The following is a 20,248-nucleotide window of genomic DNA, read 5'->3' as shown; positions in this document are numbered from 1 at the left end:
TTTGAAAAGTTTTTCACCAGATTTCTAACATAAAAAAAAAAAAAGGAAAAAAAAAAAAAAAAAAAAAAAGAATCATAAAATATAGGGCCCAACCGGGTTCGAACCGGTGACCTCTTGATCTGCAGTCAAATGCTCTACCACTGAGCTATGGACCCTTGGATGTTCATGCATTTACAATGTTTAATTACATATCCAGATGTAATCATAAAAAGCTAGTTTTGATACTAAACCTAGATTTATTGGATTTGTTGCTAAAATACCTGAAACACCCGGTGGATGGCCAATAACCCAATCATTACACTTCAACTGGGTTATTCTATTTCACCTCTTAGAAAGAAAAGAACTTCACTTAAAATACTTAATAACATGGCAATACGTAATTAAACTAGTAGTTGTATATTTCACGTGAGCGAGCATCCACATACACCTAAGAAAATGAAAGTTCAAATAAAGATTTCCTCACACATTAGCACAATCATCCGGTGTAGCTCACTATATCTCATGGTTTAGAGTTTCCAGGTTTGACTCCTGGCATCGGAATATTTCTTTTAGATTATTTTTTTCATTACAATAAAAAAATTCTCATCCAATTCTTTGTTGAGTAGGTACATAATCTTTTCTCTAATCGTATTTCACAACCTTAGTAGTAGTTCTAATTGCCCAATCTCAACAACAATGGATAAGAGGCCTTCCATGCAACAATAATACTAATCTCAAACCAATCATGCACTGTCACGTGAGAAAGTTAAAACACTCCACAAAAAATTAACTTATTGATTTGAGATACCGTCACAGTAACATTTTTGCTGTATGTTAATTTCTCTCCCTTTTTTAAGTCTTAGCAAACCACTTCTCAATTCAAGTCCATTGTTTCAGACTGGTGTCATTGGTACAAGCCTCCTCCAAATATCACCATCCTCCAAGTGGTTAGTAAAATCTCTTTCACCAGGACAAAAAGGAACGTTGTTATTCCTTGGTGACATTCATTAGAGCAATGAATACAACTTCAGCAGCAAGCTGTGACTCTTAGCCATCTCGTCCTTGGCCAATATCTGTCAAACCTGCCAACACGAAACGAAAACAATTGATGCAGCATTCGTTGTGACAAAGATCGAAACCAATTATTCGAGCAAATAAATTAGAAGAACCAAAGCAACAAAAAATGAAATGTTCAACAAGTTAGAGAGGAAAGGTGATTATTAGAGTGGTTCTCAGTTCAATCTGGTTGTTTCCATACAATCTGTAGCTTTCACTGCAGGGGGCAGTGAGCAGACAGACTTGGCAGCTTCGAGGACAAAATCTTGTTTGTTGAAGATGTGATCGCTTAAAGTTGTATCATGGGAGTTGTGCAACTCTCATCAAGGTCACCAGGGATCTTTGCACGAGCAGATACCAGCACAAAATTATGAAAACAAGTAGCATCATTGAAAGCCTTTTCATGGTTTCTCATCTTCGCAACCTGCAGCATGGCGATGCACTTCAGCAGCACATAGAGTTTTCCAATCAGTCGAAGTTTTACATCTTCTGAAGTAAGTTATTTCACATACTGTGCAAGTCCTCAGCTCTCAAGTTGGGGCTGGGTAATTGTAGTCACCCACCTGAAAGGGCTGGACCCTGTTTTCAACTTCTACCCAACTACATCCCGGAGTTCTCTTCAACCCCGTGTCACTCATCATTGATCTTGTCTTGCCAGAATCACCCCATCTAGAAGAATGAGCACGTATATCAGATAACTACGTAATTCGCGGCATTTCGAGGCTCAAGCTTAACAAGATGACTCAATGCAATTTCTCCTAACTCCGCATTAGAATGCACCCTACATGCACTAATAAAGCTCCCCAGACTCCAGCATCCGGTTCCATTGGCATTGTATTAATTAAGTTTAAAGCTTCATCGAATAAACCAGCAAGACCTAGAAGATATACCAAGCAAGCATAATGTTCCAACTCTGGTTCAACATTGTGCTTTCATGCATGGCCTGAAAAATATTCTGTCCTTCTTTTACCAGACCTGCGTGTCTGCAAGCGGACGGAACACCGATGAATGACACAGAATCAACTTGGACAGGACTTTCTTGCATCAGTGAGAAAAGTGCAACTGCGTCAACTCCTTGCCCGTGCACTGCATTCCATGAAACTTTGTCTTTGTGCTCCATCTCATTAAACCATTTCTCTGAAAAACTGAGCTGTCCACACTTAGCTTACATATCAACGAGACTATTTCCGACAGGGGTATTAGACAGAAACCCCGTTTGTATACTGCAGATGAAAAGCCATGCCCTCTCTTTAAGGCCGCCAGATACGCCACTGCAGGAAGGATGCTGACAAATGTGACTAAATTAGGATGAAAGTTCTCTAATTTCATCTGATGAAACGAAGATATAGCTTCCTTGTCATATCCACCCTCCATATATCCGGAATTATCACATTCCACGATACCATATCCTTCATAAATTTGGTTCTGTTAAACAGAATGTCAGCTAAGGATATGTTACCGCATTTGCAATCATGCCAATAAGCGCATTTTTGACAGCAACATCATCCTCGCGCAACATCATCCTCGCACCCATTCTTTTATAATCTGTCCATGAACACAGGTACTGTGATCTAGGTCACTTAGTATGCTACAAGCGGAAAAAAAAAAACCCACCATGGTTCCTGCATCAGCTTTATTCCAAACGACTAGAGGTGGCAAATCAATTCATTACCGTTGTTATTGGGTACATATTACCATAATATAGAGGTTAGATTGGTCGTGATGATGACGGTGCAAGGTGAAATTAAACTAAATGAGTCTCGATGGGTACCCCTTAACAACCGATATGTTGATAATTTGCCATCTCTACAAACGACCATAATTCATGGAACACCTTGAGCTTGCTCCTGAGGTGACTTGTAGACTCGTAATTTCAAGTGGAAGTCTTTTGGGCCTGGAGCCCACAGAATACTAAGAGACCCATATTTGATTCAGGCCCAACTTTATCATCCCTATCGCCACCCTCCTCAAGGTTTTCACTTTCTGAATCAGACCCAGATTGGTCTCTGGGGTTTGGGGGTTAGGGTTCTGGGAAATGGAAGCCAGGAAGCTCCTCAACGACAAGAAATTCTGGGTGGCATCTTTCCTCATTGCTTGGGCTGCTGCTCTCCAGGTACACCAACATCTCTTTCTTCACACACAGAGACTGCACATTTAGTGTTATAATATATATATAATCTATATATAATCTATGTAAGTCTTATAGTTATGAACTGGTTGTGGAAGTCAAGTTGGATGCTTTTGTGAGTTTTCAGGGGCACATGATGTGGGTGCAGAGACAGGAATCCTTCAAGCAAAAGTTTGGCAGTTTCAGCGAAACCGAAACCAGTGATGCCGAAAAATAACGAAAACAGGACAGATTTGTTTGAAAGCACATCAAAATTTGTATGTAAACAAAACAATTCCCAGTTTAATTTGTTTTTAGTTTATGAGTTCTATTGTGTAGCTTGGGAGCTTTGACTTTTAGTAATCCGACTGAAATGTGAAACTTTTGGTAGACATATGCAATATGCATTGTGATATGCAAAGAAATAAAGTGATTGTGGGGTATAAATTAAAGGCAAAGTTCATTTTCGGGTTGTTGCTTAGTTGTTTATGCGGTTTTTGTCCACCTTACTGCCTTAATTTTGTGTTTTGGATGGTTGTTGTTGCGGTTTTGTCCACCTTACTGCCTTAGTTTTGCGTTTTGGATAGTTGTTTTTGCAGTCATGTTGAGATTAGGATCTTGTGCGCGTCTTTGATGTACAATTAAAGGTTTTTTCTTATGAATTTTGTTGATTTGATAGAAAAGAAGAAGGCAAAATTTTAAATCCAATGTGCTTGTATGTCGTTGGTTTGTTTTCTTTGTTAATATATAACAGAGGTTGCTGCCTAAATACATGTTTGCTTTTTCTGATAGCTCTATTTGGGATAACAAATGGTGACAAGCTTTGCCTTTTAAATGTATGAAGTTGTAATTTTCCCTGCATTTAACATGAAGGTTACCTGCTGCTTATACAACCATGAGGAATCAGGACATCCTCGAGATTGCCATTTACCTGTTTTAAGTCCGAACATGGATCACATATAAAAAATTCAATAGATTCTGAGAGTTTTTAGTGTCGTCATTTCTACTTGCCCGCAAGTTTCTAGTGCGGTTCTAAGTAGTTCGTAGTATGTTGATGTGCGCATGTAGGATCCGTAGCTAGCAGTGACTTAGATTGAATGGCAGTGATGATGCTTTGAACTAGTAACCTTGAACTAGAAGGAGTTGGTGCCGTTAGATAAGCCTTCATCAGACTGTTTAAGACTTCCTAGATACTATATGCGCTTGATGACTTGGTTGTGTGGTATATTCTGCAGAAACATTGCCTTTCTCTGAACTCCTCCGTTAGAAACTGTTCTCTCTTCCACGGGTGGGGTAAGATGGGGGATGGTGGAGGAATCCGCGTTGGGGCATGGTCGTAAACTTCTCACATTTTCTTGGTAGATTAGGGATAACAAATTTCTATCCGTGTCATCGATGACTCAATGAATATTCATGCTATCATCATGTGAATGTGAGATCACAATTCATCACCCAGATAAAAGTCTCCAGCCTTTTTCTTCTTCTTTTTTAATTTTTTTTTTTTAAACTTTTTGAAGACATGAATTTCAAGGAAGTTACAATCTGGGAAACTGTTGAAATCACTTCATGGAAGCTTGAGGAAACAAATTATGTCATCTTAGCAGCAGATCATCTAGAATCCCACACTAGTCTTCAAGTTTATGTTGGTCAGCGGTTTTAGGTATTTTGACAGAAGCATAATATGATTTTCTTGGCCAAGTCTAACCTTGCATGATGTGAGAATATAAGTGCGTCATATATAATATTATCATTCATCCTCAAATTCAGTTTCAGATAGAGAATGATTTCCGCACATTAATATTTTATGCATATCTACTCTTTATATTCATCAATGTCTCTTGATTTTTTTTTAACTTATTGTTTAAAAATTAAAAGTAAGCATATGCCAGCAGGATGTGCGAAAATTATTTCCCTTTCATGTAATCAAATCAAACCGAAATTCTCAAATCCCAACTGGTTCAGTTCTAACAATGAGGATGGGCAAGCGGGGGAAGTCAACATGGAAAGCATGAGATTTTGACCCGAAAAGCCATATCCAGTTCAAGAAAAGTGTAAAATGGGTTCTTCTTATTCATTGCACTCTTGTTAGGTGAGGTCAGAGTCAAACGAAAACAGGAGTATTAGAGTTGCACCAATTGCTCAGCTACCAAAACCATTTCTTCACACTTAATGGAGTCTATTTGAAGTTTGAACTTGTTGCTTGTTCAATAATTCTAAAAGGAGACGATCTGTTTTATCATTAATTGTATACACTTTATACATTTATGAGTTTTTCTTATTGCACAACTTATTCATGCGTGTTGTGATGAGAGAGTATTTCATGACGCGTGAAGTACCTGCTTGAATATCCGGGCACTTTCAAAAATTTGTCTAAGGGAGGTCTTAGTTAGGTTAAGGCAGCCATGTCACTCATGCAATTCTTCCGTCCAAACTCTTGTTAGGTATATACAATTAGTGACATTTAAAAATCTCTTATGGCGTGCAATCCAAGTTAAAAACGGTAATAAATAAATGTTCAATTTATAGCCTAACTAGAGATGTATTTTCTTGGCCTTTTGGCTGACAATAAGAGCGTAGATGAGTATTATCCAAACCCTAGTACTTGTTTCCGGGAAAGCAGTAGCTTTCTGATTATAAAAATACGGAGTTGTGTGGAGAGCTCACAGCAAACTTATTTATTTGCATATTTAAACAACTTAACCATTGGCTTGGCAACTATAATTACTTAATTAGTGGATAATTTGACCTAGTTAGTATATAGTCGTTGAGCAATAATTTTACATTACTTAATGTTTAAAGTTGTACAACAAGTTATACACTCGGGCAACTTTGAACTCAGAGGTTTATATAAACGTTGAAATTTAGCAAAAACAGTAGCAAATACATTCAATAAAAACCTTCTATATGATCCAGTTGTTAAATACAATAATCACTAATTTAAGTCAATAATGTTTTTAATCAGTGCATACTTGAGTTAGGTTAGTTGATAATGTAGCATTGGGCCTTCTGCAATGAAGTTTGAATCTTCTTTCTCAAGTATTATAACAGATTAAGATATGACATTATCGGAAAGAAAAGTCAGCATAATAAAGTTGTTCCCAATTTCTTTTACGCCTCCTTTATTATTAAAAATAAATAAATAAATAAAGATTAATATGATATCATCAGGAGCTGGGATTCTTAGAGCCAGGATAAATTATAAAATGTAACTGAGATTTTGGTTTTACTGTTCCAAACTTCTGGTTCAAAGGAGACCTGAATAAAAGTCATGCTTCATGAGCTCACTCCCTATTAGTCCAACCTTTATATTTCCAGCTTTTGAGCATGACAAAAAGACCTGCAGTATTTACAATATTTGGCGCCGGTCAGTCTAGTATTTCGGTGTCTTAACTCTTAAGTCAATACTATACCAGTCCAATTTCCACACTATCAGAGAGTTAGGACCGTTTCTGATAAATACATGAATATGACTTCTGAGATTTTTTTATACGTTAATTTATTAAGTAATTTCCTATGTATCCCTCTCTTCCTCTCCGTTAATTATTCAAATTGTTTTCATAAAAATTATTGAACATGCAGACTTTGAAGTGCACTCGATCGGTTCAGATTCAAATGGAAATTTCGACTGGATAACGATGTAGAAACTTAAATATGCAGTGCAATTGAGGATTAGCTTTCGGGACGTCACCATGGCGACTGTAAGGTTATAAATCCAATTACCAATTCCTTGTAGACTTGGCCAACTAATGCGTTGAAGAATGAAATTTTACGTTCGGAAACTTAACAAAATATATTGTATTGAGGTCTTTTTTAATAAAATCCAACATTTTCGGACTGTAGAAATAGTTATGTCAGTATTGGTGTGCTTAGAATTGAGTTGCTAACTAATCTTGACACTACATGTATTATACATATTACATTAGAATTTCATTTGTATATTCCGCATATGTCATCACTTACTCCATTAACATGTTCCTTGCATATTGTTTCTGGTCAGATTATTATATATAAGTAGAATTCTTTTGCAAATAAAGTTATAGAATATGCCCACACGCAGCTCACACACATATATAGTATTGTTATATATTTGCATAGAAGGACAAATTTATCTTGTTTTTTTTTTTTTCTTGTTAGGTAATATTAAAATATGTATGTTAGGGATCTAGACACTTCGTTAAGTTGATTACATTTTCCTTGAATATGTGATTCAAATTTACAAATTTACTCATAATATTATATTGTATACTGTTGGGAGATTATCTATAGATATATGCATGGCAAAAGTTTGCTACCTAAATCAGATCAAGTTCACACCAATTAAGGAATTTCAATCTGGTCCAATCGTACCGTGCAGGTCTAGTAATGCTTCATTAGGAGTCTTGCACAAACATTTGACACGTTTCTGTTGTTTGGAAAAGTTGGACCAAAATTGTTACCAATTGCACCAACTATTGAGCTGCCATCCTCATGACCATTCTAGAAATTAAGTTTTAACTTGACTTGCGTGGGAAAACTTGTTAAAACATAACATCAATATTAGGGAAATGCTAAGGGTCATTAAATGATCATTTTATTTTGAGTAAATTGTAGCAATAGTCCCTTAATTTTAACTCAATTGGAACAATGGTCTCTTAACTAAAAATCTACTACCATTGGTCCCCCAACTCTTCAAAACGTGCAGCTATAGTCCCTCAACTAAAAATCCATTACCATTGGTCCTCAACTTTAATCCAACTAGAGAAATGATCCCTTAACTTTAACTCAATTGGAGCAATGGTCCCTCAACTTTAACCCAATTGTAGCAATGCATGATCCTTCCAACATAACTCATTTTAACAAAATTCTAACGAAGTTGATGAAAAGGACCACAGCTATACGTTCTGGTGAGTTGAGGGACCATAGCTATACGTTTTGGTGAGTTGAGAGACCCTAATTGTGGCAATGGTCCTTCCAACATAACTTATTATGACAAAATTCTAACTAAGTTGACGAAAAGGACCATAGCTACACATTTGATGAGTTGAGGGACCAATGGTAATTGATTTTTAGTTGAGGGACCATTGCTCCAATTTAATTAAGGTTGATGGACCTTTGCTACAATTTACTCTTTTATTTTTGTGTTGTATCCTTCTGATTCAAGTAGTACATGAGTTGCGTTTAGAACATCGTGAGATAGTTACATTCTTCTATTTACTCTTATTAAAGGTAGAACTGAGAGGAGCCAATCCTAGTACGAGAGGACTAAGTTGGGCCAACCTATAGTGTAAATATAAGAGAAATGAAGGATATAGAAGAGTGGAGGAAGAATGGTAGCAGATGTAAAAGAAATGTATCGGGAAAGACATACAAAATGAAAACTAACCAAAATCTATCATTCACTTTCAAAATTTTGTTTCTATCATTCACATTCTTTTTTAGTTCTTCCTATCACCCTTTTCATCCTTCACTCATGTACTTTTTCATAGTTTAAACACAAAAAAGTAAACTAAAACTAAAAACAAAATAATTATCAAATAAGCCTTAAGATTAACTCGTCACATGATTGATTTTTGAGTATTCATGCTTATAAGACCCAAGAACGGTCACAATCACCTCCACCTACGCTGGTGATCCAAGCCCTTCTCTTAATAATAATAGATCATGGGCTTAGAATAGGGCTGGTTAAGAGATTTTTGAGGCCCCGGCGACGCCAAAAAATGTGCCCTCACTTTATATATAAAAAAAAATATTTGTTTTTACACGTAAGATATTAATAAAATTATTTTAGAAAAGCACTTCACACTCAATAATTTAGAAACACGGAAAAACTAATTTATTTTGTATCGAAAGAAGGAAACCAAAAAACTTCAGGCTTACAAATAGATAAATTATGAGTTTTGTCTTCCATTTGAACTTTTAAAGTGTTTTTGTATAAATCGTGAGGTGTTTTTTCTTATTTACTAACCTCGTCAATATAAGACTAAAAAATAATGATATTTTTTAGTCTTTAAGGATATGTATAAGTAATGAATGGGCACTAAATTAAACCTTTTGATGACACGTCATATGATTTGCAAATTTGGTCTAAAAATTTAGTCTACACATTACCATTTGTTGAAAATTAGACATGAATTGGAACGAATGTTTAAAAATAGCAACCCACATAGTTACTAGCTAGTAATTAAAAATAAATTAACAACCAAACAAAAATTCATAAAAATTGAAAAAAATAAACATGCACATAGCATTTCGAACTTAGGACCTCTCGTTAAATTTTTAATACAAAAACCATTGCTTCTAATTAAACTTCTTATTATTTAGCCAAATTTTATAAATTTATAATGTTATGAGAAGAAATATGTGAAAATTGGAATTTAAATAAGCACACATGGTGCTTTGAACCCAAGACATCCTCATTAATTTCAAACAACAAAATCACCAGTTCTAGTTAAATTTCTTTGTCATTAATCCAAATTTTATAAATCTATACTCTTATGAAAATGTATATAAATATGCTAAATAATCGCCCTGGACTTGAGCCGGCCCTGGCTTAGAACAAAGTAACTTCTTCTCCTTGGAGTTTATACTTTGCGTGACCAGATTTTGGGGTCGATAATAGAGAATGATGACAGTGATGGGAGATGGAAAGTGAGGTTAGTGATGATGGATGACACAATTTAGCTTTTAGGCAAAGTCGTCAAAGGCAATTAAGTATCGTTCATACTGTCTTATTAGCAAGTAAGCTCAGCTTATCAAAGAACCTTTAGACTATTTTGGCCATGGTATTATGTACCAAGGAAAGGGGAGTCATCCAACATTAATAACTGCTACAAGTAATGTTACTCTTATCACATTTTGCATATTATATTTTTATCACTTCTCTAATAAAGATAGTGTCCACCAACACATATGAGTCTCATAAAAATTAGAAATATGATATAAAAAATGTGATACAAGTAACATTTTTGAAGTGCTACTCGTTTTTCTTATTTTCTTTTTGGTGGGGGGTGGGGTTTGGGGGGATTCATCAACAGCTCGTTTTCCAATTCTTGGTAAGCTTGACTCTGGTACTGCTTTATTTGCAAAACTTCCACGCATTTAGTAGATGTAGTCAATTAATTAATAGGATACATTTTCTTGTGGAACAACTATATATTGGAATAGTACATTATTTTATAAACAAATTCATGTGCATGCACTAAATTACTATTCAAGTAGAATATGCAACTCAAATAATTAAGAACAATACCCATATACATGTTCAACAAAAGGCACCCAGTAGAATTTCCAAATTCTAGAAGCTCTTTGGGAATCCATATTAATTATACGAGACAAAATTTCTTCGTTGTCTTCTTAAAACGTTAAGCAAATCATTAATGTTGAAATAACGTGTGTCGACAATAGGAAGCGATCCTAAAAAAGACTTGCACGAAGGGAACCCTAAGATAAGAATATTTCCTTTATATATCTCTTGAAACGGCATCATGGTTTGACTTTTTTGAAACTTAATCCTCCCACGTAACTTCTAGAGAAGCGACATGGGTTCAGAATTTCTTGCTTCCTACTACTAGTTAAAAATGGAAGAGCTATGGATCAATACAAAATGCTCTTAATCCCTTAAGTTGAGATTTCACTATAAAATTAATTGGCAGGGGAGTAGTCTAACCTTTTATATAAGCCCTTACAAGGTTTTTTTTTATACCAATGTGAGACTCTTTTAGTAGTCCAACCTTTTATAAGACCTTACAAGGTTTTTCCTTTTTATGAATGTGAGACTCTTTTACTTTCACATCCTTACACGCCCTCTCACGTATGGTGAATTACCAATGTGGGACTCTTTTACCTTTACATCCTCACACGCCCCCTCACGTGCACGTGTGACAATTTTCAAGTCAAGCACGTGGACAACACGGTTTTTCCTTTTACCTTCACATCCTCACGCACCCCTTCACGTGTGAGGAATTTTCAAGCCAATCATGTGGACAACATGAATTGGCTGATGTGAAGCATGTGAACTACCATGAAAAAAGTTGAAGTTCCACCATAAAACCAATTAACAATAAGAGGAGTAACCCAACCTCTTATAAGCCCTTACAAAGTTTTTCCTTTTATCAATGTGAGACTCTTTTACTTTCACATCCTTACAATTTGGGACTTATACGACATAAAAAAGGGCTGCTGCTTTAGACACGAATAAGTGATTATTTGAAGAAAGAATCTCAACCAATAAATACGAGATGTAGTGCATCAGCAGCTTTTTTGAATCAGTTTTGATACATGTGTATGTACTATAGGTATGCCTTAAACGATATTGAACTAATTAACAAAATTTTATTTATTACTCTGATTGTTTTCATTGCCATCATCAGAAATTACACATTGATCAATATGTTCAAGAGATCAGGCCAAGTAATTCTGGTAATCGATTAAATTATGTGAGGAAATTAACATGCTTTGATCAACTGATAATGATCATCCTACTCAATACCTTTTTTCTTTTGTCTTGTTTATCCATAAACTCATAAATTTCATAAATAATAGGGAAATGATCATACGCGTACTCCTGTCTATTTTGATCTTTTGTTTTTCCTTTGCTTTATTCGATCAAAAGTAAAAAATAAACAGTGGTGTGCATGAGGAGAAATAAAGTGTTTGGAAATCATTTCTCAAATAAATAAAAAACCAATAACAAATCAAAGGGATATATCTTATAGAAATATAAATTCTACAATGAACAAATACTGATGGATCGACCTATCGGTGTAACCAAAAAGAGAAGAGTCGTGGTAAAACCTCATCAGCGAACCCTACGTGATTAATTACAATCATGCCGATGAATTAACGCACTGATCATCTCTGTATATATAATTACAAAAACCCAACAAGTGGAGCTGCTTTCCCTAGCTGAAGAGTCTCCAAGTCATTCTCTAATGGCGTTAAGTTCAGATCCAAACACATAGCTCTCCTACCGCTGTTCGTCTTCTTCAAAACTTGAAATACTTGCGCAGGCTGAGGATTCAGACTATTCGAACTTGAATATCGCTCATGAACATTGCTAGTAGTATTACAACCGCTCAAGGCTGCCCTGTGCCTCCTCATGTGACCCCCCAAGGCCTGCCCCACAGGAAACTCTAGGCCACATATGTTGCACTCATGCGTCTTAGGTTTTGGTGGTGAACCTTGTGACAGACTCTGATCAGAACTATTGCTGTTTCCTTCTCCTGATGATCCGGTTAACCTGGGCTTCTTGTGACTGGCACGGTGACCTCCAAGCGCTTGGAACGAAGGGAACTGGCGATTGCAGGTCTTGCACTCGAAAACCCGGTTAGGGGAGACAGAGAAGGAGTCATATTGATTAGCGTTGTTGTTGATGCCACGGGAAAGTAGCATCAAACAGTTGGCCATGGTTAGGCTGTGATCAAGCTCTCTCATATCTGTGATGCTTCTCTTCATGTTCACGCACAAGAGATTGTGTAAAATGAGATGATTGGAATGTTGGTGATGATTGGATAGTCAAATATGAAATTAAAGGAATGGAACTTTTTGGGTTTAGGGTGTTTGGTATTTATAATATTGTTGGGTATGCCAGTTGGTATGTAAGTTGATCGGTGAGATGAATTTTTGACTTTGATATATGTGGTTGACAATTCAGAATAGTGAAAACAAAGTCGTTGTTCCTTGTTGGAAAAGAAATCTTCTAAAAACAAAGAGTAGAGTAGAGTAATGGGGAATTGAGGAAATAAAAATATTGGGTTTAAAAGTTTCGTGATTGGTTAATTAGTGGTTTGGTGTGAAAATGAGATAGCTAGCAGGATATGGATTATATACAGAACGACGTAACTGACCATGGAAGCATGACTACATATAGCAAGAAGTACTGCAGAGACCTAGTCTGCAGTGACGGCTATACATACGTGTCTTTCCTAGAACCTTCAACTTCTAGAAGATTCTAGCAAATTTCTTACTTTCTCTGTATTTTTGGTTATATGGTAAGAAAGATGAAGCATCCACGATGAGCCTGAGTCAGCACAGAAAATCCAGAACGATGAAAAAGAGTCTGAGAAATTAATTAACGCCAATTAGAAATTTAAAAAAAGGACTAAAATTTATACGATAATTATAAATTTGCTAGAATCTTCTAGAAGTGGTAATTAATTGGTAACTTTGCATTTTGACACATCTTTAGTAGTGGAAATGTTTCATAAATAGGTGCATGTACATGTTTGGATGAATAAACCGAATAAATAATTGTCGATGTGTGAATCAATATATGATGCCTAAATCGCAAATTCCCTTCATACTCCACATGTATCTTGCTTATACTTTTTTTAAAGTTTTGCATACTAAAATCTATTCACATATATTAGGAGATGTATGATTAGATTTTCGTAATATCTTAAAATTTAGGGGGCAAAATTCAATTGGTTAAGAAGATTATTGCATTCGAGGTGTTGAGTTCAATTTCATCCTCCCATACTATCGCCTAATATAAAAATAATAAATAAATAAAGACACTTAAAAATACCTCTGATTAATTAAAATGTCAAGAGTAAACCATTTATATAAGAAGGTAAAACCAATAAAATTAAAACAATTAAGGAATTTTGTAAGGAATAAAAAGACATATATTCACCCACCGCGACTAATATATATATTCACGTATGTCATGTTCTACATTGCCACTCCAATTAAAACATATTAATTTTATTCATTGTAATCAAGATATGTGTGGTAAGAAAGTTACTTCACACGTGGCTAGTATCTAATTAATGTGCATAGTGTGTGTATCACCAACTATTTACTTATTTCACTATTCAAAATGTTCATATAGCTACTCTAAATACAACTAGCATATGGACACAAATAAAGTGTGTGAGAAAATTTTTTATTTTTGTTTTTGAAATAGAAGGAGAGAGGAAGAGAGTGATAGAAAATGTGGGAGTGATAAGTTTTTTTTTTTTAATTAGAGATATATTAGGATTACATGTAGGTGATGCTTTAAAAAAACAATAAAATTTAATTGTGTGAAATTATATTTTTGCTCTATATTTCTTATTCATATTATGTTTTCATTAGAAGGTTAAAATGATAATTTAATAGATTTTGGTTGACAATGAATGTTTTATTAATTAGTAGAGATTATTCTTATTCAGTATATTGATGCATGATAAAAATCGCTTCACACGCGGTTAGTATCTAATTAATATGAGTAATCTGCACGGGATTCTCTGTATTTGGGCATATCTCAAGACTCTATGTCTAGGTTCAGGTGATTTATATGAAATTCTTTAACTTTAGCTTAATTAGGTTGTCAATTAGTCATCATCTCCCTAACTTAGTGTTGAGGTTGGCGTATCGTGTAAAGAGTGTTCTCTTCTCTTTTTACATTCGTGTCCCGCAATCAGAGGAAAATATATGCCAAACCGTCAATGTCATCTGCTTACGTGGCTGCAGATATACACACAAATGGATATATCAGCTATAACATCGCTTTAAATATACTCAATTACTGGGAAATTGTGTGAACTGAAAGCCAAATCCCATGAGTCTGATTGACTGACTATATGCATGCAGAGGTGTCAAAGTTGATCCAACTTGTAGAAACTTTCTCTTCATAATATGAGAATATAAAAAGTCTTCTCTGATGACCAAAACCGTAGCCACAATGAAGTAGTTGTTGTGGGGGGATTGTTGGATTTGTTTCTGTGAAACATGAGAAACATGACCGTTGCTTTCAGCTAAATAAAGTCCAATTAATGGTGCTTAATTTGCAAATAATTTTCCTGTTATGAAAATTTCGTGCTGCATGGCAGATAGTCTGTGACTGTGTAAAAAGGTGTTTTTCAAATTTTAACTACGATTTTTTTTTTTAGTGCTGTCTTAATTTTCAAAGACCATGCCAGTAAGCAGAAAATAAACCGCCGGCGGCCCGTCAACTACGAAATATATTTTTTTACTTTCTCAGACTTCCAGTATATATATTACACTCGCCCTTTTTTTTCATTTTTTTCATTTATTTTTTTAGATTAACGCGTTTTAGAAGTCTATCCCAATCTGATAGTCAATTGGACACACCAATGATTTAAATACTCTGGCAATAATCGATTTGGAGTATTTATATAATATCTCCATATGTATAAAGGTTTTTTTCAGTGACTGTGCGCGTGTGTGTATATATATATGTTTTTTTAGCCAAAATGGTCTCTGAGATTTGCATAACACATCACTTTGGTCTTTGAAATTGAAAATCACTAGAAATGGTCCTTGAGATTGTTCACCATCCATTATTTTGGCCATTATGTTAAAAACTCCATTAAGTGTCCTGGATCTTTTTGCTGAAAGTTCGGGCAATTTTTAAAGCTTCGTAACTCAATCGTTTATTAACCAAATTCGACCCATAATATATCAAAATGAAGATAGGAAGGTGTAGAACAAGATTATACCTATTTAGAAGCCCAATAGTTGCCGGAGATGGCTTGAAAGGTGACTTGTCTGTGGGAAAACTGGAAAACTCGCCGGGAACTGGGTAAACTTTAAGCGTTCATAACTTCTTCAATACTCAACGAAATCGAGTGATTAAAAAATGAAAATCATACTTCTCGACGAGACAAAGAGAATGATACTTTTCTTGATAGCTAACTCGCTGTGGTTTGGCCGGAAAGTGGCTGTCTTGGTCTCGAGTTAACCAATTTCGAGCCGTTTTCCGGCCAAACCACGGAGAATCAGCCGTCGAGAAAGGTACCATTCTCTTCGTCTCGTTGAGAATTATGATTTTTTTTGTTTTTGAATCACTCGATTTCGTTAAGTATTGAAGAAGTTATGAACGTTTAAATTTTACCCTGTTTCCTGCTAGTTTTCCAGCGAACCAGTCACCTTTCAGGCTATTTTTTGGCCATCTCCGGCAACTATTGGCTTCCAAATAGGTATAATCTTGTTCTACACTTTCCTATCTTCATTTTGATATATTATGAGTCGAATTTGGTTAAGAAATGATTGGGTTACGAAGCTTTGAAAATTGCCCAAACTTCAGGCCAAGAGCTCCAGGACACTTAACGGAGTTTTTAATGGAAGAACCAAAATAATGGATGGTGGACAATTTCAAGGACCATTTTGGCTAAAAAGCCTATATATATATGGTTGATGATGCGTACACTCTTTTATGTTGGCACATGCCTCATTTATTACTAGATTTATTAGAGCAATTTCTTAACATTATCTAGTAGCCAAAGAAACATATATATTATATCGACGGGAGAGAGGGTACCTAAACCCTTGGGAGGTTAGTGCAAATGGTGTGACCGTGAAAGAGGGTGGGGCGATGAACTAGGATCAGGACAGGTTCAATGTTCAAAGCCCTTTACTATAATTAAAAACATTAAGGCAATCACATTATCGCCCTCCGTCTTTTCAAAATCAAATCTAAGATCACAACTTTTCTGGATTTTACTGGGATAAACTCAGATAAATTGATGTGGGTTTAGTCAAACAAATCTAACATCTTCTACAAGTTAGTAACCAGAAATGAATAAGTGTGAGCAGATAAATGCATGACAGTTCCATATGGAAGGAACAGAAAATCCCTTCCCGTTACATATTTTGCAGCGAACACTCCTTGTCACTCTTCTCGTCTGGCATTGATGGCACATCAAGGACAGCTCCTCAACAAACTGTTAAAGACCACAGTCATCAAGTACATAAGTCACATAAACAGTGATAACAAAATGTATAAACAGAGTAACAAATTTCTTATCTTTTGGATTGCTAGTTTACTTTGGCTCTTCCTGCTTTTGAAGAACTTTATACTTGAACAATGGCGTATGGCCACAATATGAACAAACTATGGCTATAGCACTAATGACCACTGTTTACTTCTTCCCAAAACTTTCTTTCTCCTAATTACCAGTGTCATCAGAATTAATTACTACTTGTTTCATCTCCTGCCTGTACCCTAGTTCCCATCCTCACATGCAGTTGCTTTACACCCCTTTAGACACCGTTGTTTCATTTCCTCCTCGACTTTTCCTCCATCTCACCAACCCCATTAGTCTCTCAGTTCCCCTACACTTTCGACGTACCATCAAACCCACCAATATCTTCAATCTTTCCCTACTTGCTAAGTTCCACTTCACCCTTCCCTTCATAAACACCATTCTTCCCATTTCCTCAAAATTATCATTATTCCCCCAACCTTTCTAGTCAACCTATTATTTTCTGTCTAATTCGCAAGAATAAAAAAGAAAATTACAAAGTATTGTCTTCATTATAGTTTTTGAAATTAAACAAATAATTATAAACAAAAATAAAAAGAATTGATGAATAGTAAATACTGGTAGTTTCATTATCGAAATGACTGATGATATATTTCATGAAGGAAATAAGAGGAAGGAGACAAAGCAAAGCCAGGCCATAATGGAGCAACATGTGCTAGATAACTGTTGAAAATAAAAACAAGTGAAACAATATAAGCCATTGGTAAATAAATTAATCTCTTGTAGCATAACCTGGATTCTGAAAAAAGAGAAGCCAGTTGAAGAATTAGTTTTACCATTTTTGCTTCACTCTATTGATATCCTTGTCTAGAGAAACCACCAGTTTCTTCAAGAGAGCTTCAGTCGGTTGGTGAGAGTTTTCCACGGCTTTCAAAACAGGTTGCCATTTCTCATCATGCTTTGGATTCGCCGCAACACATCTTTTAACCAGATCCTTGTGGTTCTCCTCTGCTACAGTTCAAACTAGTATAAATCCCTAGCTTTGTCCACTAACCACAGCAGCAACAACAAACCGTATCACGATCAGATCTCATGAGAGTATCCATACTCTTGGTTTTTCGTTGGGTACGCAGTACCATCTCAATAGCCACAAGGTACCACTATTGGGACATTCCTGCAAATTAATCCTTTGCCATCAAAACATCAGCTTCCTTGTGATTGCCATGCCTCAATTCAGTGCGACGGCAACAAGATGCAGTTGAGGATTCTAGGGATCTTCTTCGGACATGGTAAGAACTGCATGCACTTGCCTTACTCAGCCTGTTCGTCCTCTCTTCAAGACTAGCAAGAGAAAGCTAAAGCGGTATAGACTTGGAGCATTGTTTGAGACGCAAGTTACAAGCCTCCTTGGCGTTTTCCAAATTATCAAGTCGTTCCTCTAGCTATCCATGCATGAACCACAACTTGAAGAACGAAGAAGAGCTCCAACCCTTTTGTCCACAAACTTCCTTTCCTTATCAAATTTCCCTAATTCTCTCTCAACACAGTTGCTGATTCATCCACACTCGTTCCCCCTCTCCCTCTTGTCGCGCCTTGACAAGAAGCATTCGAACCCTCTCAGGTTTTTTATTCTCAAATTCAAGCTTCGAAGCAGCAAGCAAAATTTCTTTAGAATTGGGAATGGCGGCATAAGCTTCTTGGAGGGTTTCGCGGGCAGCAGTCACGACCGCAGTAAGCCACTTCTCCTCGCAGCTCGTCGCAAGCCTACACGCTTCCAACCACACATCCTCGCTACTGGGGCACTACTCGAACCCTCTTGAATCAGTCGTCTCGCTTCTCTAATCTTCCCATCACTTTCGTCAAACCTTGCAGCCGCAATCCAACCAGCTGGCGAAGTAGCTTCGTGTCAATAGTTGGAGGCTTTGGGATATGATTATGCGTTGGTGAAAGATGGGCATTTCGAAATATTTTTCAATGTGCAGCTTTGTAAAATAGAGTAAAAATATATTTTGCGGAAGTGATTTTCTTCTATTGATACCAAGACATTTATACAAAGAAGAACTTTTGACAGAGAAGTAAACTAGCCTACATTCGAGGTGTACAACAGGAATATAAATCTATAGAAATCAATTACAAATTTATTTCCTAAACTAAGCCAAGATATCAGGAATGATATCAGTTGACTTCTCTACAAGCTTTAGGGTTTCAATTGTGGAGTTCTTGGGCGTTTAATTAGGGTTAGGGTTTTGGTCAATTACGAGTAAATAAATTTGAAAAATCAAGAAAACAAGTAACTTCCTGATTCATGTCATAAAATAACCATTCACTAAATCCTTGGGAAGAACATAGGTTTTGAGTAAGTTACACTAATTAATTCCCTTACTCGTGCGCAATTTTTTTATTTTTTTTCTGAGAGAACTCCTGCAAAGATTTCATTGGGAGAGACGAAGCAGTTTCCTGTTTGTAGAATTAGGTCAGTAGAATTACACTGTTGGCCCGTTCCTGTCGATTGAACTGCTATATGTTTCTCTCTTTAAACATCTATCTGTGTCGTGTTTGAGTTAGCACTTTGTTTTCCCTTCAGCATGGAACACCCTCTAGCCGCAAGAAAGGAAACGCCAAAGAGCATGCATTCTTTCTTCTCGGACTAGCCCTTATTCTGCAACTGGATATCGAGGGCATTAGGACATTTTGTCATACTTTCTTCCGCTTAATTACCCACCAGGAACGATCAATTTTCTATATCTTATGAATAGTTTCTAGCTAGAAAATTTTGCTTTGGCATCCTATAACGATGGATATGCCTTGTGATGGTTATGTTTCTTTTGTAGGATGTGTCAGGGTTTCTGATCTCATTCCTTCTGTCTTGCATATCAGTATATGTTTGTTTTAGCACCAAATAAGACATCTACTTTCTGATCCTTTTGGAGCCTTTGTGATAAAGAATGAGATGAGCTGTGTATCTGACTTCACTCTAATTAGCAATTTTTCTGTTGATTGTTTGGCAAGCCAAAACCCTAGGATTTTAACATCTAACTTGGTAATTAATACTATTCAGCACCTGGAATTAAGTTGCAATGGAGTACATGTTCGCATATTAGAGGCTTGGAAATGAGTATGAAACTCTATTCCCTTGAATCCCCGGTCTTGGGGGTTCGCTTGTCCCTTATGAGAGATATGTTAGTGTGCTACGAATACGGCCTGGTACACCTAATAGTATAATACAATTGGTTGGAAACTTATAAAAAAAAAAAAAAAAAAAAAAAAAAACTTAAACTAATTGTATTATGGCACTCGGGATACCGGATGATGTTTCTGACATATTCAAAAATTCCTCGTTCCTTTCCTTTGAAACCATTTATTGATTTATTTCATGAATGATATTTGGTTACTCAAAGAATGAGTAGGTGTTCCTACT

The 20,248-nt window shown here is 36.0% G+C and overlaps 2 protein-coding genes, 1 non-coding gene and 1 pseudogene across 3 annotated transcripts; 1 reads left to right on the top strand and 3 right to left on the bottom strand.

Annotated features, from left to right (window-relative positions):
* Positions 1 to 83: 83 nt before the first annotated feature.
* Positions 84 to 155, bottom strand: TRNAC-GCA. Its single transcript has one exon. It is a non-coding gene; the product is annotated as a tRNA-Cys (tRNA).
* A 1,169-nt stretch (positions 156 to 1,324) lies between these two features.
* On the bottom strand, positions 1,325 to 2,839 carry LOC108865757 (annotated as a pseudogene).
* A 165-nt stretch (positions 2,840 to 3,004) lies between these two features.
* LOC103930025 lies at positions 3,005 to 3,609 on the top strand. The gene is made up of 2 exons (XM_048590761.1): positions 3,005 to 3,148; positions 3,291 to 3,609. Exons 1-2 carry the CDS (start codon positions 3,071 to 3,073, stop codon positions 3,378 to 3,380), a joined length of 168 nt encoding a protein of 55 aa, XP_048446718.1. The 5' UTR covers positions 3,005 to 3,070; the 3' UTR covers positions 3,381 to 3,609.
* An 8,198-nt stretch (positions 3,610 to 11,807) lies between these two features.
* Positions 11,808 to 12,665, bottom strand: LOC103930024 (zinc finger protein ZAT12-like). The gene has a single exon (XM_009339312.3). It carries the CDS (start codon positions 12,572 to 12,574, stop codon positions 11,990 to 11,992), a length of 585 nt encoding a protein of 194 aa, XP_009337587.1. The 5' UTR covers positions 12,575 to 12,665; the 3' UTR covers positions 11,808 to 11,989.
* Positions 12,666 to 20,248: the final 7,583 nt, after the last annotated feature.

Source organism: the organism of the source record quoted next, unplaced genomic scaffold (assembly GCF_019419815.1).
Source record: "Pyrus x bretschneideri cultivar Hongxiangsu unplaced genomic scaffold, Pyrus_bretschneideri_v1 Contig32, whole genome shotgun sequence".
NCBI classification, from domain to species: domain Eukaryota; kingdom Viridiplantae; phylum Streptophyta; class Magnoliopsida; order Rosales; family Rosaceae; genus Pyrus; species Pyrus x bretschneideri.
The sequence above is the reverse complement of the archived record's forward strand: the minus strand, read 5'-3'. Positions and strand labels throughout refer to the sequence as shown.

Coding starts and splice junctions, on each gene's coding strand:
- LOC103930025 (XM_048590761.1), top strand. CDS start 3,071: ATGGAAGCCAGGAAGCTCCTCAACGACAAGAAATTCTGGGTGGCATCT. Junction 3,149..3,290: donor CTTGGGCTGCTGCTCTCCAG/GTACACCAACAT, acceptor GTGAGTTTTCAG/GGGCACATGATGTGGGTGCA.
- LOC103930024 (XM_009339312.3), bottom strand. CDS start 12,574: ATGAAGAGAAGCATCACAGATATGAGAGAGCTTGATCACAGCCTAACC.